We start from the raw sequence: 22,725 nt of genomic DNA, 5'->3' as shown, positions 1-22,725 counted from the left end.
AACTCCAGCACCAAAGATGCCCTATCCACCCCCAATCCTCCCAAAGGCCCTCCCTCCCGCGGCAAAAGTGGCCCTCATCTCCCCCTCCAGCCGCATAAACACTCAGGCCCCATATGCACTCGCCCGTTCGCAAGCCCTTCTGGCATCGCTTGGCTACACCGTGACAACCCACTTCTCCAGCGATGGCGAATCCGCAGACCTCGTCGAAACAGGCGGCGATCCCGTCGCGGCATCCATCCGGAACCGCCTCTCTGAGCTCCGCGCCGCCTTCGCCGACACCGCCACCGACCTGATCCTCTGCACCATCGGCGGGGCTACCATGACGGAACTCATCCCCTACCTCGTAGAAGACGAAGACCTCCACAGGCTGGTGCGCGAGAACCCCAAGATCGTGGTTGGTTACTCCGATATCACCGTGCTCCACTGGTCCCTCCGTGCCCTCACCGGCCTGAGGACCTTTTACGGCCCCGGCGCCGTCTCGGAGCTGGGCGAGGCCGTGACTTCCACACAATCATCCATCTCCTCCTTCTCGTCCCGTGACCACGCTCAAAAAAACAAACCACAAGACGACGGTTACCTCCAAGACTTCCAACTCACGCACCTCCTCGCAGCCCTCTCTCACCCAGACAGACCCCTCGGCCCGGTCCCCCGCTCAGACTTCTACGCGCCTCTGCTCGCGCCCTACTTCTTCACGTCCCCAGACTCAACAACCCCGCGGGACCTCCTCCCTTCCCCGCCTTGGACCTGGCTGCGTCAAGGCCGCGGCGAGGGGCGCCTCTTCGGCGGCTGCCTCACCGTAGTGGCCCGCATCCAGGGCACCCCCCGCATATCGCCCGACTGGAAAGGCAGGATCCTGTTTTTGGAGTCGTCCATGGCGGAGGGTGACCTCTCAAGGGGGAACCTGCTCGGAAAGGTGCGGCAGGCGGTCGCGGATCTGGCGGCACACGGCGTCTTTGACGAGCTTGCCGGGCTGGTCATTGGAAGGCCGTACGGGTACAACTCGGAGCGGGAGAGGGCCGAGTATGCGGCCGTCTTTCGGGGTCTGCTCTGCAGGGGACGGCTGGCGGACAGGACGTTTCCGATCCTGATGAACGTCGATTTCGGCCACACCTCGCCCATGGTAACGATGCCGATGGACGCACTGGCCGTGTTGGATTCGGACGGGGATGAGTTTGCCATCACTGAGGCCGCCGTGGTCTGACACAGCTGAGCGAGCGGAGGGGAAAACAATGATATGTACTGGTTGTATGATATATAGACGGCTGGCTGGTTGGCCTTCTGGGTATTATTTGTATTAAATGATGTGACGTCTTCCTAGCCATACTCGTGATCAACCTCCCATATTCCCGAGTTCCTTGTTTCCCATTTATGTTCGTGTTTGTCATGTAAAGAAACCCTTGCCCTGCAGCGATTGACTTCCTTTAAACCCCAACCAGAAAAAGCACATAAACCCTCGAGGAAATGACTCCGAACGCTTCGCTGATGCAATTTCTGGGGGCTTCCCGGTGTGCGATAAAATGACCGTATGTTGCTATAGAAGAATAAAAGTATCGAGGCATTTGATGCTCATGCCGAGTCATCCGTAGTTGTTACCTTGACGGTCGGGAGACCGGAACTATGTGGTGCTCGGTGTGGCTCCTGAACCTGGGCATCGATGGAGCTGAACAGGCCAACACTATGCGGCGGTTTCTGTGCCTAGTAGAAACCGTCGTTGGTGCTCCTGGTGCTGGGCGTTGACTGAGCTGAGCTGCTAGCATCACTGGGCGTAGGTGGCTCCACGACCTGGCTGCGAATTGTCATGATCCATTCGTGTTGCAGGAGCTCAACAGCAGACGCTCGTTGCTTTGGGTCTCTGGTGAAGCATCTCTTTAAAAAGTCGATACCTGAGAGACTGAGCTGATCGGTGGATGGCATCTGGGGCGGGTTGCCTTGGGCAATGTTATACATGATGGCCCATTCGTTGTCAAGGTTGGCCCAAGGGCGGCGGCCTGTAGCCATCTCGAGGATAACACAACCCAGCGACCAAATGTCGACCGATCCGGCCCTGCCGGGGTTCTCTCCCTTGATCACCTCAGGTGACATATACATCGGCGTTCCCGTCATCGACTTATTGGGTTTGGTGGCGGTGATGTCCTGGACGAGCGTCTTGCCTTGCCTGGCGATGACCTTGGCAGCTCCAAAATCGACGTATTTGATGATGCCATTGTGGTCAAGGAGAATATCTAAGAAAGAATCCGTTAGCATGGGAATCACTCATCGTCCTGAAGTAGCACTCACTCTCAGGTTTAATATCGCGGTGGGCAATGCGACTCTCGTGAAGGTATGCGAGACCCTCGAGCAGTTGCAACGCGTAAACCATGATAACCTGTTCGTCTTCGATGCGGCCGTGCTCCAGTAGGTTCGCCAGAGAGCCACCCTGACAGAACTCCATAAAGATGTAGACTCTATCGCGGTGGACTTCAATACCGTAGTACGACACGACGTTGGGATGATCGAGCACTTCCAACACGCCCATCTCGTCCTTGATCTGCTCGGCAATAGTCGGGATCAGCTTTGGGTCTTGTAGACGAATCTCCTTCACAGCCATCAGGTGGCCAGAATCGAGGTTCATAGCAGCATAGACATTGCCAAAGGTGCCGCCACCAACAAAATGACCTTGTTGCCAGCGCATTGTGATGTTGGTGGCCGAGGACGAAAGGTAGGCCAGAGAGCGGTCAACCTCGTTATTTCCCTCGAGCACGCGGCCGAGCGCCTGCCTCTCTGCCTCCTTCGCCTTCCTGATCTCGTCGACCTTGTCAAGCTCCTCCAACCGCTGTTCTGTAATGTATTTTGAGGCCTCGTGATCGTCAAGCATCCTGTTTTTATCAAGACGCTTAAACTGGCCCACCAAAGCCTCGATGCGCTCCTTCTCTGCCTGGGCGGCTAAGTTAGATCTCGCCCCCATGATGTCGAAGTGCGAGATGAGAAGAGCCATGCAGCCGGCTACCTTGGCCCGGAGCCTGGCATACTCCTCTTCGCCCAAAGCCAGAATATGCCTTCCCCTGGTCATCCCCATGGCAAACTCCAGAGCCAGGACTGCCCATCGGAACGTCTTTCGATCCGATGCGACACAATCGTCGCAGATGAAGCTAACCCAGTCCAACGCAAGCTTGGTCAACTTGAGGTTGTTCATTTGTTTTCGGTTGCTGTCCATGACGAGAAGCGACCGCTGACCGAATTCCGTCGCGAAGACGAAGCAGGTCTGAATAAGTTCTTGGACGTCTCTGCCTTCGGTCTGTTTGCGGATAATTTCAACGCTGTCCATGAAGTTATTGGACAGTTTGTAGGCAACACGCCTGATCTCCATTAGACGCGTGTTGACTTTGTGCAGGTTCGATCGCTGTTCAACCACCAGGTCGACATGCATGTCGACAGCATCGATGAAGGCCTTCCTGGCATTGACGAGCCGTGCCTGGGCACCAGTAGCGACCAACCTCATGTGACCCTTCTTCAGATCAATGTTCCGTTCCCGTACTGAAAGCGACACGATATCGCCAAACCAGTGCGGGTTGCTCTCGGGCCGCAGGATCAAGAGGTATGGGTCGCTGGGGTCCTCGGCAAACTGTTCCGGCGAGCTGAGGCCCAGGATGGACTGGATCGCGTCGTGTCTTTCCACTAGAGAAGGCGAAGCCATGATGAAGATGCCTTCCTGTTCGTAGAGATCCGTGAACACCTGAAAATGACCTGACACGATTAGTCTGTCGTAGAACTCCTGCAGTTTATCGGGCGCAAATGATATGCTGAAGTCGGACGCGTTTTCGTAGTTTTCGCTCAACATCCTGGAGAATCGCTGTAGCATACGCTGCCTTACTCGCACTGAATCTAGGCATTGCTTGTATCTTTTGCTCATCTCGGCGGTGCTCTCCTTCGGCTTCACCTGGAGCTCCTTCTCGAACGTAACACTGAGACGGTTGATGGCTTTGAAGGTTAGCGAGCTGAACTGCTCAGCAACCTCAACGTCTCCACCCAGTAGATGACTGCCGATCTCGTTGGCAAAGTCCCACTCCGCAAATAGCAATTCGGCTTCCTTGAATGTATTCTTGTTGCCACTGAGCTTCCAGTTGAGCATTTTGAAATAGTATTTGAGAGCATCCAGCACGACCTGGTCAAATGACTCGTCGATGCAGGGTGGTAGCTCCCAGCCAGGTTCCGGTTGTGTGACAGTAAGGCATTCCAGCTTGATGCGGATAGCCAGTTTGAGGAGCAGCTGGAACTGGTTGATCATCTGGTCCTGCATCATGGGATTTTGCTGCGCAGACTCCTTGACCTTCTTAGCGTAGGCGAGTCGCACTTTGATAATCTCCTCAATCAATCGGGAGGGAAAACTGATCAGCGTGAGCAGCTCTTCGATATAGGGCGGGAGATGCCGTTTCTGGAAGGCCGCGAAGTTGCGAATGAGCGTCTCCTTGGACTTATTGATGACGGTTGAGATACCCGGCAACATGCCTTTGTGCGCATCTTTGTTCTTCTCATCATCAAACTCCTCATCGTAAAGGGACCTCAGGCCGTCTTCCTTCATCAGCCGGTCGAGGAACGACGACTCGTCGCTGATGCCGTTACCTACGGGCGAGCGTTGCCGCGTTCGCGTAAAGTCCAACTCTTCATTGCCTACCCATTTCTTGAGAATGGCAAGCTCGGTATTGATCAGCTCGTTAGTGTTGTACCAAGCAATGATAGACTCCGATGCCTCCTGGAAGAGCGGGGAGTTGGCCGACGGGTGCTCAGCTGCCAGTGACGTCCACGAAGGATATAGTCCCTCAGCCTTGTCAAGCTTCTTCACCACGTCCTTCACCTGTTCGTATGGTGGTTTGCCAGCCTCGCTCTCACCCTTGACGGAGAAGTTGATAATCTCGTCAATGATACGGTCTAAAGTCGCGCGGGCCTCCTCGACCATTCGTCTTTGCACGGGGAGATGTCTCCCGCATACTTTTGAGCGTATACCTAGCCAAAGTTCTGCCTTTTGCCCACTCTTCCCGACTGCTTGTTCGTTGGATCCGATCAATCGCTTCTTTTCTTGCTTGACGACGTCTCCAGTCAGGACAGCCTCCAGCATGCCGTGCCATTCCAACCTCTCTCGGTTTGTTGGGTCCTTCAAATCCTCATCGGTCGGTTGGAAGTCTTCGTTGCCGTAGAACATAATCGTCTCCTGGTCGTATCTGTCGTCGAAGGGACCCTCGGACGAGGGCGTCTCCCCCTCCGAGTCGGAATCTGCGCCTTGGCTCATGCCGTTCGCGTATCCGTCAAACGGATACCCGTCATTGTGGTCCTGTCGCAACCTCTGAACGTATGCTCTTTCCTGCTGGCGAAACCTCTCGCTTGGGCGAGGGCGGCCTCTAGACGATGCTCGAACCGACTCGACAAAGGAGGGGGCGGGTTGCGGCCTGCGATGGGCGGCCGGGGCGTACGTGTTGGAGGGGGTTCTCGCAGGAGCGCTAGGTCTTTGGGATTTGGCGGCGGCGGCGGCGCCATTTGCGTAGGCTCCATCACTGTCGCTGGCGTTGCTTCGTAGACTGCGCGTCGTGCCGTTGGCTACGGCAGCTTGGACGAGATTCGACATGGAGCCGGCGACGTGGCCCTCGGAGTATCTGGCGAGGGAACCGAGTTCATCCTGGCGCTCGAGGGCGTGCGGGTCGTCGGGATGAGAATCAGCAGACGAGGCAGAGTTGTCTGAGTCGAGAGCGAGGGGGAGGGGGCGCTGGGGCATGGTCGTTTCTGGGCGCAGTTCGTCGTCTCCGTTGGAGAATCGCACAGCACGAGGGGACGGCTCGGTGGACATTGTGCCTGGTTGTATGTCGGCTTTGGGGGGGTCCCTTGTGAGGTGATGGGTTCCCGATACGGGCGTGGGCAGCCGTCCCGCCTCGGTCTGTCGCTCAACACTGCAGCTGCCAGTGGATACTCGTCCGAAAGAGGGACAGCAACATGCAGCAGCAATGGGAGGCGACAGAGACGGAGCGCCCTGCTAGTAGACCGTTTAGGTGTAAATAGAACGGAGATTAGGATGGCATGAGGCAACCGTATCCGCGTCGGCTGGGATGGGGCTAGACTGAATCCAATGCAGGCCCTCAATGTAGCGGAGGGGCGGGACGGGAGGAGAGGAGGAAAAAAAAAAGTCAAGCAAAAAAGATCACGATGCCGTCCAGCACCCGCAATCGAAATGAGCCCAACGTGAAATTTGATATGGAGCGGACGGAGCGAAAGGAACCAGAGACGAAAAAGGGAGCGCGACAGCGGACGGTGCTGGCGGGCGGCGATTGGCTGGCCGGAGGCTAAAGTCGTCCAGCACAAGGATGGATGGGGCGGGCAATCAACGGGGACACGCCCCAAGTTGGAGCGCTAGCAGCGCAGCCTTGTCCACACAGGAGTGCTAGCACTTCTTTTACAGACGATAGAGAGCACTTGTGCGAGGCGCGCAGCCACCGATTGCAGTCTGCCATATGGAGGTTACGCTGTATGGCAAGCTGTAATTTGCTGAAGCAGATGGGTTCTATGAGTGGCGGGTAGAAGCAGGGGATGCATCCTGGCGGGAGCTTTTGCGGGGGGTTGCTTGCCGAGGGCGCCACGGTGCTTTAGCCTCTCCTCTAGGGTCTTGGGACTCTTGGAGTGACTGGAGATGGATCGGAGCTGTGTGCCTGTGTGGCCCTTCGCCCTTGTCCGGCCATGCGATTCTTCAACCATGTGTGGGCGTGGCCATCGAGCCTTGTGCCGCGCGATCGAAAACCCAATGCGACGTTTCGGTGAAGACGACATCTGACAGGTCCAGGCGCTGTGGCGAGTGCCCACGCAATGCCCACAGTGCTCCCTGTAAGCCTGACGTGGCGCACCGTGTGGCTTTTGCAGGCGAGACTTTGCTCGGCCACTCGCTATCTGTGTAGACCATCGTCCATCACGACCTATCGTGTGTCGACTTCTGGCGACACTGCGGGCAATTGTTGATGATGGCTTGAAATTTGAATAATCAAGGATGTTAGGGCCCGGTGCACCTGGGTCTGACGAGCCGTGTAATACACTATGGAAAGATGCGGCAAGCCTCCTGCTCCGTATCCTGATGTTGGTCTGATGCTCTGTGGCATGTAGAGTAACATGAATGTCGATCTTGTGCAGCTGGCATGGCTTTTGTTGAGACATCCCTTCTTTCCGATCGAGATTCGTCGATGATGAATTATGGACCGTACCGAACTATTCAGCGGCCCAGCTTTTTTGGTGTCGCACATTTTCGCAAGCTCAGCTCCAAGTCCCACTCTTCACGCGTCTCCATCACTCAAATGGTGTTGTTAGCGCCGCCGAATCTGGTCATAGACGTAGTTGCTCAAGATAAGTAGTCTTGCCAACTCCCCGAGTCTCGGTTAGTTCATGTAAGCAGTCAGCAGTCAAAGCGACTCAGTCTCGCCCTCTTCAGCAGCAAATACCCACGAGCCCGCCGTTCAGGCCCAACAACATCTGGTTTCAGATGGCTCATGGCAAGCCTATTCGCCCCATGGGCTAGGATCGCATTGGCACATTGACGAAACAAAACAGCTTTCTTCGGGGATACTACTTATATTGCTTTCCTCGACCATGTAACCACTGATCACGTATGCATACATCTGTTAGCCGCGCTTGGGAGTGCTTAATATAGAGACTTCACTTGCAAACTCACAAAATCAGTCTCCACGGCTATGCGCCCGTCAGGGTTATGGAAAGAGTTCCGACAGTTGAGCCCGGCGTTGAGACGAGACACCTTCGCCGGGTGTCAGTCCGAGGACTCGGATCGTGGACCGAAACATGACCTCAAACTTACCAATCACATAGCTGGAAGCTCGGCTTGAGTCGGGTCCACACTCTTATCGCTACTGATCGTTATCGAACAAGGGAACTCAATTGAAGCTCCCTCGCCCCGCGCCCTTCTCTTCCCCGGGAACTCTCACGTCAACCATCACCAAACACTCAATTGTCCGTCAAAATGACCCGATCACGATTGGTTGCAGTTGCAAGAACGGCGCGGCCTCTTTTCGCCTCGCCCTCCTCCCAGGGCCGGCCCCTCGCTGCCGCCGCCGCCACCGGCAGACTGACCTCCACTACCGGCCCGGCTCCGACAGCGGCGGCCCCAGCACGCCAACACCATCGCTTCTATTCAGCCGAGGCCCGCAAGAACTGGAAGGAGAAGCTAGCCGGATTTTCCAAACAGGACAAGACGCCGCTGTACGATTTCCACATCGCCCACGGCGGCAAGATGGTCATCTTCGGCGGTCACCACATGCCCGTGCAGTACTCCGGTTTGAGCCTCGCCGAGTCCCACCACTTCACGCGCAACCACGCCTCGCTCTTTGACGTCAGTCACATGGTCCAGCACCGCTTCACCGGCCCTAGGGCCGCAGCGTTCCTGGAGACGGTCACGCCGTCGAGTGTCGCGGACATGGAGATCAACACGAGCAAGCTCAGCACATTCCTGTGGCCCAAGACGGGAGGCATCGTCGACGACACCATGATCACCCGCCTCGGTGAGAATGAGTACGCCGTCGTCTCCAACGCAGGCACACGGGATAAGATTTTCGAGTATCTCACCGAGCAGACAGCCGATCTTCAGAAGCCGGAGGGCAGCGACTTTTGGTGGGAGGTGTTGGAGGGCTACGGACTGATTGCCCTGCAGGGCCCTCAAAGCGCAGAGATCCTCCAGGAGCTTGTCGACCCTGCCGATGGTGTGGACTTGACCAAGCTATACTTCGGTAACAGCGCCTTTGCCCGACTCAGATACCAGGTTAACGGCGAGTGGAAGTCGACGCCAGAGAAGGCCATGATCAGCCGAGGAGGCTACACTGGTGAAGACGGCTTCGAGATCTCCTTCAAGTCTACCAATGGCGAGGCAGACCCGCTAGCTCGAACCCTGCTTGAGGTCGCCGGTCCCGAGAGACTTCAGCTCGCAGGCCTCGGAGCGCGAGACAGTCTGCGCCTGGAAGCTGGTATGTGCTTGTACGGCCACGACATTGATGACACGACGACGCCGGTGGAGGGCAGCCTCTCTTGGGTTATCCCCAAGGAGCGGAGGGCAAAGGGCGGCTTCCATGGTGCCGAGGTCATCAACAAGCAGATCGTGCCCAAGAGCAAGGGCGGCGCCGGCATAGAGAGACGTCGTGTGGGCTTCGTCGTAGCCGGCGCACCTGCCCGCGAGGGCGCCGAGGTCTTTACCAAGGACGGCGAAAAGGTTGGTGTCATCACCAGTGGTTCTCCTAGCCCGACTTTGGGCAAGAACATTGCCATGGGATATATCAAGGAGGGACTGCATAAGTCGGGCACCGAGCTGGATGTCGTAGTGCGAGGAAAGAAGAGGGCGGTGACAGTGGCCAAAATGCCATTCGTCCCTAGCAAATATTTCAAGGGACCGACCCCCCCGCCAGCGTAATTGGTACGCAAGCTGTATTAATTAAAGACCTTCAACAAGATGCTCCAGCAGTTCTCGTCTCTCGCTTGTATCGGGCATAACTATCCGAGCCATAACAATGCTCCATCTGCGAACGCGTATCTCACGCAGAAAACAAAAAACCCAGGCCAGCATCTAATGAGATCTAGCGCAATGGCAAGAGTTTCAAGACGATGCGTGTGCGGTTTGAGACATGTGGCCACTACTTCATGGGAAGCCATCACGGAAGCGAAAAGCGATGACGACCCTCAAACGAGCGGCTGTATGATCTGGCAACGATAACCTGGAGTGCAGCAAACATAGCAGAGGTTGACTGGCAGCAGCTTTATCGACAGGTTCGTGTTGCGTTTGAATGTGAAGAAGAGAAAAAAATGGAAAGACCAAAGGAGCGCAGAAATCTTTTGGCGTTTGGCGGATGGAGCCAGTGCGCTAGAGCGGATCCGGCCTAGGTAGGTAGGTAGGTACCTATTTGCGAACCGCATTGGCTGATGTGGGGGTACCCTTCTGTTATGTCGAAGGCATTCAGCATTCAACCCGAGTTACTTTCGATGTGCTTGAACAAAGTCTCCTCCCGGGTACACTTCCCCGACCGTTGCATGTTGACTATCTGAACTCGGCTTGCACGCGAGCTGGGAGACGGCAGGCGGTTGGCGTTTGATGGCAGATCGGGGTTTACCAAGCTAACCGGGGTCATGCGATGCATTATTCTATTTCGGCTCGAGTTCGGCGTTGTTCGGACTGGTGTGCTGCACTGACAGGACCCCTACTATGTAAAGGATCGCGTTGGACAGTCAGTCAACTGACCAACACTGGGTGAGCAGACACATACCGCAATAAGAGAGATTCTGCAAGTTCGGGCAAGGCGAACCTACGTGATTGGATGTGATGAATTCCGACTTCACCTCACTTAATAGTTCCTCAGTTTTCCTGCCATTGCATTCCAAGAAGGGGTCGGCGAGCGTAGGCACAAGAGTAGAATGGATGGGTGCACATGGCATGACGTCAGTCCTGTCAGTTAATGAATGGACAGGAGCCGATTTCACCATAATGTTGAAATTTGACAAGACCTCCTTGGACGCGCAGCATAAGGAAATGAACGTCTTGGCACTTTGGAGGGGGATAATTCGTAAACACTGAACAAATCTATCCATGGATATGTAGTATATCGGGGCATCACGCGGCCCCACGATGGGAGCGGGCAGATCAAGCGACGGTCTTGGGTAAGTGCCGATTGACTCGCGCCAGCCAGCCCACCCCAGGATGCGGCGTCTGCGGACTTTTTGTGCAGGTCAAGGGTCACACTCTCAGTCTCGCAACCTCTCACGCGTGGATGGGGGACAAGTAGGCCACGAGGGCCGGTCAGAAGCTTCGACACCATCGGGACTCCGCCTGGTTCGTTGGAAGGAAGACTTGTGGTTTACTGCTGTCTCGCCCAACAGGCGGGCAGTTCATAGCATAGCAGGGCAATGGGTGTCGTGGAACGAATACACGTGTTGGAGTGCTGCAGCTCGATTGGCTGCCGGACGAAGCTTTCAGCCTTGTGGGCTGGCATCGTGTCAGTGGATTGACGTTGGAGATGCGGTTAAGATGGGTAGGGGGAGAGGGGGGAGAGGGGTTGGAGAGGAGGGGGAGTGGGTGAATGTCCAGTGAGGGTTTCAGTCCTGACCATCCATGGACCTTGATGGTCTATTCTGCGATGTTTCCAGCGACTGGCACAAGACGCAGGAGGGCAACGAAATGGCGGGTCGAAAGGGACGGACAGGCAGGCACATTAATAAAAAGGCATGCGACGACACCCGTGCCGCTCCTGGATTCAGAAAAGCACCTGTGATGCTTCCTTCTCGCCGTTTGCTGACACCCTTCATCCTCCCAGTCAAGTCGGTCAGCGGCAACACTGGATGACTGCACGCCACCAGACATCATCACTTCCCATTTCGGCCGTTAAGTTAAAAGCCCAGCAGCGGACGGCGGGAGGATCACCCCTCAAGTTCAACTGGTTTTCTTAGGGTCACCCACCACTATTCCCTTCGCAGCATAGGCAGCCGGGTTCTACCTCAAGGGCTGCACACTAATTGTGACGTGGGCCCCCATTTCCCTCTCCCTCCCAGACGCCCGTCCCAGCACCTCAGCTCCCTGGTCCCTGTTACCGCCTCGTCCAGCCCTGGAGCCCTGAAAGTCAAGTCACGGCCACGCCCAGAAACCAAGTCAGTCCCTGTTCATTTCTAGACCGCGCTCACGCTTCCATTTATTTTCTACGGGGAAAGGAAACTCGGGGAGCGAAAATCATGACTTAATAACCTGGAAGCGTCCCCCCCGTCGTTCTTCGCTTCCAACTACCAACACGCGACGGTCATTTCTTTCAACCGCATCATCCTCACCGGCTGTCGTGCCTGCGTCAAGCCATAGGACATCTCACCAGGTACCGCGTCTTCAGCTCCCAGCAATGCGGTCTTTACCCGCAATAGTGGGCTTGCTGCCTCTGCAGCTCGCCGTGCTCCAGCAGTTCCTGCATGGCGTCACCGCAACACCTGTCGCCAGCGGGCAACAAAAGGTTATTGCCTCTGAGGTCGCATACGCCCAGGACGAGCCTCGCCGTTTACATGGCAAATTTCTACACATTACTGGTACGTCAATGCTTCCCGAGTGCACTCAACCGACGGCACGACCACCACGGCTGCGGTTGAGACGTTCGGGGGCACTAGGTCACCGCCCTGCCAGCTCGCAGAGCATTGAAGACTTGGATCATGTCAGCTAATGGTTGGTTTCGTTGCCTGTAGATTTCCATCCTGACCAATTCTATAAAACTCACTCCTCTACCGAAGAAGGCATCGCCTGCCATGGAGGTGATGGACCCGCCGGCTACTACGGCGCAGAAACGTCTGACTGCGATACGCCCTCCTCCCTTGTAAATGCGACGTTCGACTGGATCGCCGCGAATATAGCAGACGATATCGATTTCGTCATCTGGACCGGCGATTCTGCGCGCCACGACAGCGATGAGAGCATTCCTCGTAGCCCAGGCCAGGTGCTTGGTACAAATCGGTGGATCGCCGACAAGTTTGCTGAAACATTTGGTGATCCGAAAGATGCCTCTCGAATGGCCGTCCCTGTTATTCCTACGTTTGGGAACAATGACATCCTGCCGCATAATATTCTTCTGCCAGGGCCCAACAAATGGCTGGGGTACTATGCCGATATCTGGAAACGCTTCATCCCGGAAGAGCAACGCCATTCCTTCGAGTATGGCGGCTGGTTCTATGTAGAGGTCATTCCCAAGAAGTTGGCCGTCTTCAGTTTGAACACGCTGTACTTCTTTGACCGCAATGCCGGCGTCGACGACTGCCAGCAGCCGTCGGAGCCGGGATTCAAACAGATGGAATGGCTCCGCGTGCAGCTAGAGTTCCTCCGTGAGCGTGGCATGAAGGCCATCCTCATGGGCCACGTACCGCCTGCCCGTACCGATAGCAAGAAGAACTGGGACGAGACCTGCTGGCAAAAGTACAACCTCTGGATGCAGCAGTACCGCGACGTAGTCGTGGGGTCTCTCTATGGCCACATGAATATCGACCACTTCATCATGCACGACACTAAGGAGATCGACATCAACATCCTGAGCGGATATGCGATCGATGACGAGGTCGAACGTGAGGCCTTTGAGGATGAGCTCGAGATTCAATCGGCACAAGACTACCTCCAGGAGTTGCGAGAAGGCTGGGCCAAGCTTCCGACCATCGACGTCAAGACCCTAGAAGTCGACGGCTCTGTGAAGTCGGAATCGAAGGGGAACAAAAACAAGAAGAAGAAGCCATCAAAGGACTTGGGCGGCAAGTATGCAGAGAGATACCACCTCTCTCTAGTCGGTCCTAGCATCGTGCCCAACTACTTTCCTACTCTTCGCATTGTTGAGTATAACATTTCCGGTCTCGAGGACGCGGCAGTCTGGACGGACTCATTCACCAATGCGTTGCCATCCCTGCAACTCCCAACCGACGACGAACCCATCCATGAAGACTTGAAGCGAGACATCGATGCTGCCAAGAAAAAGAAGAAGGGCAAGAAGGGGAAGAAGGGGAAGAAGCCCACCACTCCCAAGGACCCTCACTTGATCGTGCCGCAACCACCACCTGCAGGCTCCGGCCCTGGCCCGGCTTATGCGCCTCAGCCCCTAACCTTCCTTGGATACACCCAGTACTTTGCGAACCTGACCTACCTCAACAATGACATGACGCACGAGAACAAGGACGCATCCGGGAACAGGTGGCGTGACGGCATCCACAAAGACAAGGATCCCAAGTCCAAGAAGCCGAAGCCGCACCCCTTCAAGTTCGAGGTTGAGTACAGCACCTTCACCGACAACATCTACAAACTGTCGGACCTGACCGTGCGGAGTTACGTCAATCTGGCGAACCGCATTGCTAAAGAAAACGGCAAGGGCAAGGCCCTTGTTGAAGAGTTCGAAAAGAACGCCGACGCAGAGCTAGAGGATTTCGTGGAAGATGACGAAGAGTTTGACTCTGATGACGCAGGCGAAGACGAGGATATGGAAATAGAGAAGAAGAAGAATAAGAAGGGCAAGAAGGGCAAGAAGAAGAAGAAGAAGAAGCACAACAAGGTTTGGCTGCATTTCCTCAAGCACGCGTTCGTCAAGACGGTGCCTCAGAAGAAGTTGAAGAAATTTTAGATGTAGCACGAGTTAGAGGGCGTGAGAATTGTTGGGTTGCATTTGTCGGATTATAGCCGCATAGTCAGAGGCTGGCATGCCTCCTGGCTGCTTATTTTTGCATGACTAGATGAAGAGGCAGAGGCGTTTAGAGGCACACTGGCAAGGGTAGCGAAGTTATATAGTTTTGTCGACCGAGTCGCCCATAGATTGGGCTTGCCGAAGCATTTTCAATCATATTACTTTATTTATTCTTCATCCAATTTTCTATATAAAAAAACCTGGCACATAGTCCATGATGGAGCGAGAATCATTGTCATTCATTACTTTTTGTCTGCCGAATATCCCAAATCGAACGTATGGCGTGGCGCGTTACGTGTGATCCTTGCAAAACTATCGTAGAAAACAAAAACCTCGAGTTTTACAGTACATCTAGTCGCTGTCGCTGGTTTCCGGGGAGTCGGAAAAGCCGTTCCACTCCTCTTCGGTATCCTCGTCGGCGGCATCGCCCTCTGCGGGCAAAGCCTCCTCGTCGATGTTGAGCGCGCCAGAGACGTCCCATCGGTCGCCCTTGGCGGCGCGGCCGACATACTTGACAAAACGCAGCGTACCACTGTCGCGCAGCACGAGCGTAAGCTTATTCCACGCGGCAGCCTGGAAGAAGAGGATGTTGTCGTCATCGCCGCTCGACTTGTAGATGGCCGCGTCCTCATCTTCGTCCTCGTCGTCGCCGGCCATGTAAACTTCATGCCCGCCAACCTCGGTCTCCTCTTCCGGCTCGGGCTCGGGTTCGGGCTTAGCCTTGGCTTTGCCCTTGCCCTTGTTGCGCTTCTTAGATTTGCCATTGGCCTTTTTGCTCTCTTCCTCATCTTCCTCCTCTTCTGGCTTCTCATCTCCCTCGTCTTCGTCACCCCAACCCTTGGTCGGTGTAATGCCCAGGTTGAACTCTAGACGGGGCTTGCCCTCATGACCTGTAGCGAGAGTGTAGTCCTGGCCGTGACGGAAGCGACGGGCCAGGAACTCATGGCTCTCGATGACAGTGCCAGTGGCAACCTGGAGCCACTCCCGGAATTGGCGCGAGGGAAGAAGGTGGTCGAGGAGCTCCGTCAGGGGGTTTTCCTCCTGCGAACTACGCAGCTCATCGGCGCCCGCAGGATGCTGGTAGAGGAACCGGTGCTTGTGTGGGGGCCGGGCAACACGCCACGCGGTCTTCTTTTCGATCGCCGTGCTCTCTTCTGGCAGCGATTCCTTCTCCTGTGACTCAATGTATTCTTTCAGACGAGCAGAGAACTTTCTGGAGAGAATATTGGGGAGGGTGATGCTCGAGTTCTCATCAAAGTGCTCCGAGATCTGCTCCAGCGTATCCGGGGTGAGATATGTTGGGGCGATGTACTTGAGCAGGAACTCAAGTCCGGCCTCGTCAAAGCCCTCAAGGCTCGATTTGGGATTGTCGACCTTGGCAGGCTTGGAGCGCGGGGTGTCGTGCTGGTCCGGGTTGCCCTGCAGCTGCATCAGGCCTGAGTTTTTGACCTGCTTCTCTTCTGCGCCCTTGATGTAGCCGTCCTCGCCGATTTGGGGGATGTGGAACCAGCCTGAGATCGCCATGCGGATGCGGCCGCCGTCTTCCTCGAGCTGGGCCTTGGACTCGGCATGATAGACCTCCTCCACATCGTGGAAGGACTCACCCGGCTGGACAGCGAAGAAGGACAACTGGTTCCAGGCAGGTGGGATGACCTTCGTGTGGTCCGGGGCGGGCGTCTTGGCAACCTCACCGTCCTTGCCCTTGCGTTCGAGCACAGGAAACAGGCGAAGGGCGCCGCCCCATTCGGCCTTCCAGGGCTTGTCTGGGTCGGTCAAATACAGAATGTAACTGACCTTGCGGCTGCCAATGACGTCGTCGTGGCAGAGAAGATAGCAGCCGGGGGTATAGACGTTGATGGCCATGTCGGTCTTGCGGCCGCTCAAGGGGCCGCAGCCGGTAATATGGGAAACATAGTTGCGGAAGGTCTCGGAATAGATTGCATCTCGGAGGGAGAGTAGCGAGGGGAGCTTTGCCAGCGCTTCATCGTCGAGACCGTCAAGGTTGGCGAGGTCGCCCGACTGATGGATCTTGTAGATGTCCGTCTCCTTGGGGGTGAAGGAGACGTTGTCGCGGATCTCATCGCGGACGGAGCGCAGGAGTTTGTCGTTGACTAAACCATTGATGACGGAGTGCTTGTAGGGGCTCGAATTGGCGTACTCGGTGGTGTAGGACTCGTGGACCTTCTTGTCGAAGAGACCCTCGCGGAACCTCGACTTCGCAACGTCGGCCGAGAGCGCTGTTGTAGGGTTCGGTGTTAGTGGGATGGGAGACAGAGAATGGCGGTGTTTGGCTAACTGGTCTTGGACTTCTTCTTGGACGGCTTCTTGTCGTCAACCCGTGAGTCGGCCTTGCGCTTCATCTTGGGCGATCAATTGGTCTCTTGCCAGGTCGGTTTGGAGAGAATCTTTTCGGTGCGTCAGGAAAATAAAATATTGGCAGCCTCCAAATTCATATTAGAACAACATCGCTGATCAGATCGGACGTGGGCTGAGGTCCCACATAAATTTTTTCCTTAGCAGCTGTTTTCGCGCCAAATCGTCCCATGAGGCCCCAACCGCCGCCCGCCGTTGGGCGCTGCAAAGCGCCGTTGCGCCTCCACGTTCAGCATGGAACGTCATTTACACCGCTTGGCCCATATTCTTCCTTCATTTCCCCCCTTCCTTCCCCCCTCCTGGCAACGTGAGATCCAGCCAGCCTAACTAGTAGTCCAGGGGCTGCAGACTTGAGGGAGGTACGTTGCAGTTCATACTCCTTCAGGGACGTGCATGACAGATGAAGCGCCGGACACTTCGCTCGACGACGAAGCATTTGCGAACCGCCAGCCTTACCAGCGAGCGGCCAATGTCGTCGTGCAGATACATTTATGTCATGCAATATTCGGTCCCGGCGCTTGAACTTGCATGAGCACTTTGGTAGAAGCAGTGCCTGACTGAAACTATACCCGATTGGCTTGATGAAGACTGCAAGCTCTCAGTAAACGTTTGGTTGAAGGATACTCTAACAGGGTGACCGGATGAATCAGTGGAAGCAGGGTGGTTTGGCCGCGCTTGCCCCGGTGTTGCCGCGGCACCCTCCCAAGACCGGAGCTTCGGCGAGCCGTTGCCAACCGCCGACCCCGCGCCCCACAACCCCTCCCCGCCGCTGGAGAGTGTCACTCGCAGCACCAAACGTCATGCATCCACGATAGTTGGCGTCAATTGCGGGCTCTAGCAGACGCTTATAACCAGTCATTCTCAATTGGGCTGCTCGCAGTTTAACCCATTTGATTCGCGTAGCTCAATCACAGCTCTCCCCGCTCCAACACCAAGGCCACGATCGTGACATCTCCCCTCATCGACTAGCCTACCTAGCTTCTCGCGTTAATATAGCCAGAGTAGTAGTACTCTTCCTTACCTCCCACGACCAAATCTCCTCATCTCTCAAAACTGCAAAGCCGGAAGTCTAGTTGTCAGCATTCTCAACTTTATCAGCTTCGTCATGTCATCTAAACTCGACATCGCCGCTGTGAGAGCCAAATTCCCTGCTTTGGCACAGGACCAAGTATTTTTCGATAATGCAGGTGGAAGCCAGACTCTGGAAACCGTCATTGATACGTAAAGCTGAGACTGCTTGTACGTTTCCCGAGTAACCCGCTAACAAGAATCAGAATCCGATCATATCTCTCACAGACAAACGTCCAGCTGGGAGCGTCTTACGAGGTCGGCCAGCGCGCAACTCTATCGTACAGCAAAGGCTACGAGGCCGGGGCCAAGTACATCAATGCATCCCCCGATGAGATTGGTAACGACCCTTGAACGTTTCGGTCCCGACCTGAGAAATATATCCTGACATCGACCCAGTGTTCGGCGCATCAACAACCCAGCTTTTCCGCAACATCTCCCACACCCTATCCTTCAACAAAGGCGACGAGATTATTGTCTCGTCTGTCGACCATGAAGCTAACATCGCCTCCTGGGTCGATCTCGCCGCCCGCCAGGACCTCGAGCTAAAGTGGTGGAAATCCACCGACGCAACAAACCCCAAACTCACCGTCGATAACCTCAGACCCTTACTCTCAGAAAAAACTCGCCTCGTGACCCTTACACACGCAAGCAACATTCTCGGCACAATCCACGACGTCGCCAGTATTGCCACTGTCGTCCACAAGGAGACACCTCAGGGTTTGGTGTGCGTTGACGGTGTGGCCTACGCGCCGCACCGGCCTGTAGATGTCAAGGCCCTCGGCGTCGACTTTTATGCCTTTTCGTGGTATAAAGTCTACGGCCCGCACACAGCCATGCTCTACGCGAGCCGTGGCGTGCAGGATGGGCACATGCGATCGCTAGGTCACTTCTTCAACCCGCACGAGTCACTCGAGGGGAAGCTTGGCCTCGCAGGAGGCAGCTACGAGCTCGTCTCGGCCATCCCGCGGGTTTTGGAGTACCTCGGCACTCCCGACTCCGAGAAATGGAAGGGAAAGATAGAGCAAGAGAGACTGCTACAGTCAACGCTTCTTGAGTACCTCAACGGGCGCGGCGACGTGACGGTATACGGCGAGACGGATGCTGGCACGGAGTGCCGTGTTCCGACCATCAGTTTCAGAGTCAAGGGATGGGGAGCGAAAGAGCTAGTGACCGCCGTAGAGAAAGAGTCCAACTTTGGATTCCGATGGGGGCACTTTTACTCGTACCGATTGGTGAAAGAGACCTTGGGTCTTGACCCTGCCGACGGAATCGTGAGGGTCAGCATGGTACATTACAACAGCTGTAAGTTCAGAGCACTTCTTGTAATTTCACTAGACGCTAACCAGCTCCAGTTGATGAAATTACAGGCTTCGTTGCGGCCTTGGATATGGCATTGTCGCAAAAGAAGCAAATCGTGTAGAGGTGTTGAATTAGGATTAGAAAGAACAACGACTTCCAGGGTGCTACTGGAAAGCTGCTGTCTGTCTCGTATCTATAGACGCTGAACATAAATCATGGCTTCCATAGCTTTTGAAAAACAAAGTAAAAGTCGTAAAACATGGTCATAAAGATCTGCTGAAGCTTTCTTCAGAGTTTGCCAGTTCTCTTCTCCACAGCTTCCTTAAGCAATGCAATGACCTCTGCAGGGTCCTGGGCCCCAAAAACTGCGCTTCCGGCTACGATAACGTTGGCGCCTGCATCTGCGGCCTGGCCAACGGTCGCCCCGCTCAGTCCACCGTCAACCTCGATGTTGAGCTCGGGATACTTCTCGCGTAGGGCCTGGACCTTGGGCAGCTCAGAGGCCATGAATTTTTGTCCGCCGAAACCGGGCTCGACCGTCATAACAAGGACCATCTGTGACGACGGATGTCAGCATTATGCTCGTCCTTAGAGACTCCGTGTTCTACCACGGGAGGTCTTGGTTCAAAGAAAAAACGAAACAAAAAAGTGGGAGAACTCACGTCTGGCCGCTCCAACGGATCTTCGCTCTCGAGGAGCTCCCACACCACGTCAACTGACGTCGCGGGCTTGAGAGCAATGCCGGCCAGCAGCCCTTGCTCGTGAATGAAGCGGGTCAACGCGCGCGGGTTCGTCTTTTTGTCCGATTGAACCTCTGGGTTGTCGGAGTCGGAAGAGAAGGCGGCCTCGTAGTGGAAGCAGTAAAGGTCTGCGCCGGCTTTCTTCATGTCCTTGACCCATTTCTTGGGCTAAATCAACGGATATGTCAGTCGGCTTGTTTTATCTTGCACGGCATCGCAGTTGCAGCTTTGACAACCGGTTGCGAACGTGGCGGGGAACAATGGATGTCATTACCTCCGCAACCATCATATGACAGTCGAATGTGCCCTTGCCCCAGTTCTCCTTGGGCTGCTCGACATGGCCTCGAATTTTGGCGACGACGCCGGGTCCCCATGTGATGTTGGGCACGAAGTGTCCGTCCCTGAGATCATACCGATTAGCTTTGTGTGTTCTCGAATGCGTGAATACATTTTCTCGCGAATGGCTTCTCAGAAGAGCAGTCGCACGATGTAGCGTGCTGATTTTTCTCCCTGCGGGGTGGTCCTACATAATATCGACGTGAAGCCAATCGGCTCCTTGCTCAATGGTGCGCGAGCATGCATGGCCAAAGTGGCCGAAGTCGGCTGCCAGAATCGAGGGTGCTATGAATGCCTTGGGTGCCATTTTGCCGAACGCGAAAGAAACTAATTTGTGTTGAGAAAACAGATGTGTGTGTGTATGTGTGTGTGTGTGCGGGTGTGTGTGATTTTGTTCGTGGGACGGGAAGGCTCTTCGGCGTTTGGAAAAGGGTTGGAGGGACACGATCGGACATGCGACCGGAAGCTGTGGTAAGCTATGGACCCTGAACCACGAGAGCTTCTTGGGGTGGAGTTTCTGTTGGGATCTTCCCACATTCTAGAATCTAGAATCACTTAGTCACTGAGGGGTTGACGTCCGACGTGGGGTGGCTCGACCCGCCAAGCACGTACCGCCCGTATATTAAGGTCCGGAGTACAGGAGAGTGGTGTACCTCCCTACCTGAGAATAGCCCCACCCTTCCTATTGGGCTGGCTACAGTCAGGTATGGGGCTGACCCCTGACGTTAACAGAATGTCATGATGGGCCTCGGGTGATTATCTGCCGCGGAGGATTTGCTCCTCAGGCGTATCCGCACGCCACGCTGTCAGGAAACAGGAAAGCAGGCAATGATGCCGGTCAGATAAGTAGAGCCTTGATTTGTCGTCACAACTCTCTGCCAGAATGATGGCCTCGGGGTGTGCTCGAAAACAATCGGAATAAGTACATCACAATTTCGGCCCAGAGAGTCGGCCAACTAAGCAACATGCGGGAACGACTCCTGATCCACTCTAAGCTGCCTGGATAATGCTGTCCCCCGTTTATACATACACAGAACCTCAACCCAACAGACCTAACTAACCGTCCTGCAAACAAGCCTAGCTATCAAAGCTATACTTCAACCACCCGCCCAGTGCCTTCAAACTTTCCCATCGAACGTTCTCGTCGGGTTCTCCCATTAGCTCCATGACTCTGGTCTTCAGTCCGAGCTTTTCCAGCTGATATCTCTTCTCTGGCACCTCCTTGACCAGTGCTCCGACGTCATTACAAGCAATGGCTAGGACAGCCTTGTCGCTGTCCCACGGCTTTCTCATAATCTCGGCAAGTTTACGCGGAATTTCCCCGTTTTCGTGTTCCAAAATCTTGCGCGCATTCTCAGCCCAAAAGACCTGGCTTCTGTGAGGCGGCGACCATCGGAGGTGGCCGGATTCGACCTCAGCCACGTATTCGTCAAAGGTCGTCTTTGTCTTGGTGTACTCCTCGAGGAGCTCCTTCAGATTCTGTGAGTCTTCCAGCAGGTCGGGATCGGTGAGATGGCGGCCGCTCAAGTTCTCAAGGAGCGCCGGCAGCCGCGCGAGTACCGCCGTGGGGAGGAGTGATTTCTGGTTCTTATCGAGCAGATTGAAAAGCGTCGATACAACCAGTCTAGTCGTCTTCTCTTTCGGAGAAAGACGCAGAAGTTGGGTGTACAACAGAACAATATCGTACTCGCTGTGAAGTTTAGCTTGTGAAACGAAAACTGACAAAGGGTGGCATACTCGTTCAAATCGTCGCCAATATCTTCAGCCTCAAAGCTCATTTGCCAAACGACCAGCAGAACATGGTAAAGCAGCTGCAGACCAATACCACCGCCAAGCGAACCCTCAAACCCAGCGGCTCTTGTGGGGGCGGTACCGCTCCAAATGCTTGCCGAGGAGCTTCCATTGCTCCCAATACCAGCTGCTGTTCTGAGGATTTCAATTAGAGGCGAAATCGTCTCGCTCCTTTGGTTCCAGAATTGCTGCCTGGACGCATGTCCATATAGAATAGAGGAGTACTCCTGAACCGCAATGTCTTGGAGACCAGCATCGGAGCTCTTGGCGAGACCAGATAGGTATGTGAGCAAGACGGGAATAGCGTTTCGAGTCGCCTGTGATTCGTCTCCTGAGAGTGACATGAGTTTTGTCAAAGCAGTCGAGGTAAGCAACGGAATCGGATCCTCAGTGTTGTTCGAATGGGCGAGCAAAGGTAGGAAGTGTTTATAAGGATCGGTGTTCTTGAACAGTGCTTTGGAGAGTGATGGTACACCTAGTGGAAGGAGATGACTGCGTTAGCGGCTATCTCGAAACGAAGGGCTGGTTTTCGGTGCTGAGGAATATCAATCTGCAAAACACAATACGAAAGCATAGGATCGAAAGAGTTGTTTCGAAGAACACAATGCTGGCTAGGAGAACGGTGTACGACATACTGGGCAAAAGGTCCGCCAAGAGGACGAGGATATACTGGACGACATTGGCCTGCTTCCCCGCTGACTCGAGTACAGAGGGGTTTCCCGGTTCGCCAACAAAGAGGGAGCGATAGCCATCGAGGTCTCCTTCTACGATTTCCTTTCGTGCCTCGGGCTTCTTCGCCTTGTCGACAGCGCGGATGCGAGCCAAGTGGTCCTCGGTGATGGTGCCTGCTCTAACGGCTCCATCCCATGGAATTGGCCGCTGACGGATGTTGCTCTGCAGCGAGGCAAGGTAGGTGGGAGGATCGAGCGACATAGCGGCAA

The 22,725-nt window shown here is 55.1% G+C and overlaps 8 protein-coding genes across 8 annotated transcripts; 4 read left to right on the top strand and 4 right to left on the bottom strand.

The window, feature by feature from the left end:
* Positions 1-16: 16 nt before the first annotated feature.
* On the top strand, positions 17-1,201 carry EsH8_VI_000676 (peptidase family S66; the record flags this gene model as incomplete). The annotated part of the gene is made up of 1 exon (XM_083271929.1): positions 17-1,201. The coding sequence occupies one exon, from the start codon at positions 17-19 to the stop codon at positions 1,199-1,201; it is 1,185 nt and encodes a 394-aa protein (XP_083127103.1).
* Positions 1,202-1,695: 494 nt separating this feature from the next.
* EsH8_VI_000675 (mitogen-activated protein kinase kinase kinase) lies at positions 1,696-5,815 on the bottom strand (the record flags this gene model as incomplete). Its single annotated transcript, XM_083271928.1, has 2 exons — positions 1,696-2,222; positions 2,278-5,815. The coding sequence occupies 2 exons, from the start codon at positions 5,813-5,815 to the stop codon at positions 1,696-1,698; spliced, it is 4,065 nt and encodes a 1,354-aa protein (XP_083127102.1).
* Positions 5,816-7,978: 2,163 nt separating this feature from the next.
* On the top strand, positions 7,979-9,415 carry EsH8_VI_000674 (glycine decarboxylase subunit T; the record flags this gene model as incomplete). Its single annotated transcript, XM_083271927.1, has 1 exon — positions 7,979-9,415. The coding sequence occupies one exon, from the start codon at positions 7,979-7,981 to the stop codon at positions 9,413-9,415; it is 1,437 nt and encodes a 478-aa protein (XP_083127101.1).
* Positions 9,416-11,876: 2,461 nt separating this feature from the next.
* Positions 11,877-14,114, top strand: EsH8_VI_000673 (Metallo-dependent phosphatase-like protein; the record flags this gene model as incomplete). The annotated part of the gene is made up of 2 exons (XM_083271926.1): positions 11,877-12,057; positions 12,211-14,114. The coding sequence occupies 2 exons, from the start codon at positions 11,877-11,879 to the stop codon at positions 14,112-14,114; spliced, it is 2,085 nt and encodes a 694-aa protein (XP_083127100.1).
* Positions 14,115-14,525: 411 nt separating this feature from the next.
* On the bottom strand, positions 14,526-16,534 carry EsH8_VI_000672 (oxidative DNA demethylase; the record flags this gene model as incomplete). Its single annotated transcript, XM_083271925.1, has 2 exons — positions 14,526-16,411; positions 16,471-16,534. 2 exons carry the CDS (start codon positions 16,532-16,534, stop codon positions 14,526-14,528), a joined length of 1,950 nt encoding a protein of 649 aa, XP_083127099.1.
* Positions 16,535-17,652: 1,118 nt separating this feature from the next.
* EsH8_VI_000671 (pyridoxal phosphate-dependent transferase) lies at positions 17,653-19,038 on the top strand (the record flags this gene model as incomplete). The annotated part of the gene is made up of 4 exons (XM_083271924.1): positions 17,653-17,768; positions 17,822-17,955; positions 18,015-18,920; positions 18,971-19,038. The coding sequence occupies 4 exons, from the start codon at positions 17,653-17,655 to the stop codon at positions 19,036-19,038; spliced, it is 1,224 nt and encodes a 407-aa protein (XP_083127098.1).
* Positions 19,039-19,205: 167 nt separating this feature from the next.
* EsH8_VI_000670 (ribulose-phosphate 3-epimerase RPE1) lies at positions 19,206-20,300 on the bottom strand (the record flags this gene model as incomplete). The annotated part of the gene is made up of 4 exons (XM_083271923.1): positions 19,206-19,472; positions 19,580-19,825; positions 19,932-20,058; positions 20,185-20,300. 4 exons carry the CDS (start codon positions 20,298-20,300, stop codon positions 19,206-19,208), a joined length of 756 nt encoding a protein of 251 aa, XP_083127097.1.
* Positions 20,301-21,070: 770 nt separating this feature from the next.
* EsH8_VI_000669 (H(+)-transporting V1 sector ATPase subunit H) lies at positions 21,071-22,717 on the bottom strand (the record flags this gene model as incomplete). Its single annotated transcript, XM_083271922.1, has 3 exons — positions 21,071-21,683; positions 21,731-22,259; positions 22,420-22,717. 3 exons carry the CDS (start codon positions 22,715-22,717, stop codon positions 21,071-21,073), a joined length of 1,440 nt encoding a protein of 479 aa, XP_083127096.1.
* Positions 22,718-22,725: the final 8 nt, after the last annotated feature.

This window comes from Colletotrichum jinshuiense, chromosome 6 (assembly GCF_051148585.1).
Source record: "Colletotrichum jinshuiense chromosome 6, complete sequence".
In the NCBI taxonomy this organism is placed as follows: domain Eukaryota; kingdom Fungi; phylum Ascomycota; class Sordariomycetes; order Glomerellales; family Glomerellaceae; genus Colletotrichum; species Colletotrichum jinshuiense.
The sequence above is the reverse complement of the archived record's forward strand: the minus strand, read 5'-3'. Positions and strand labels throughout refer to the sequence as shown.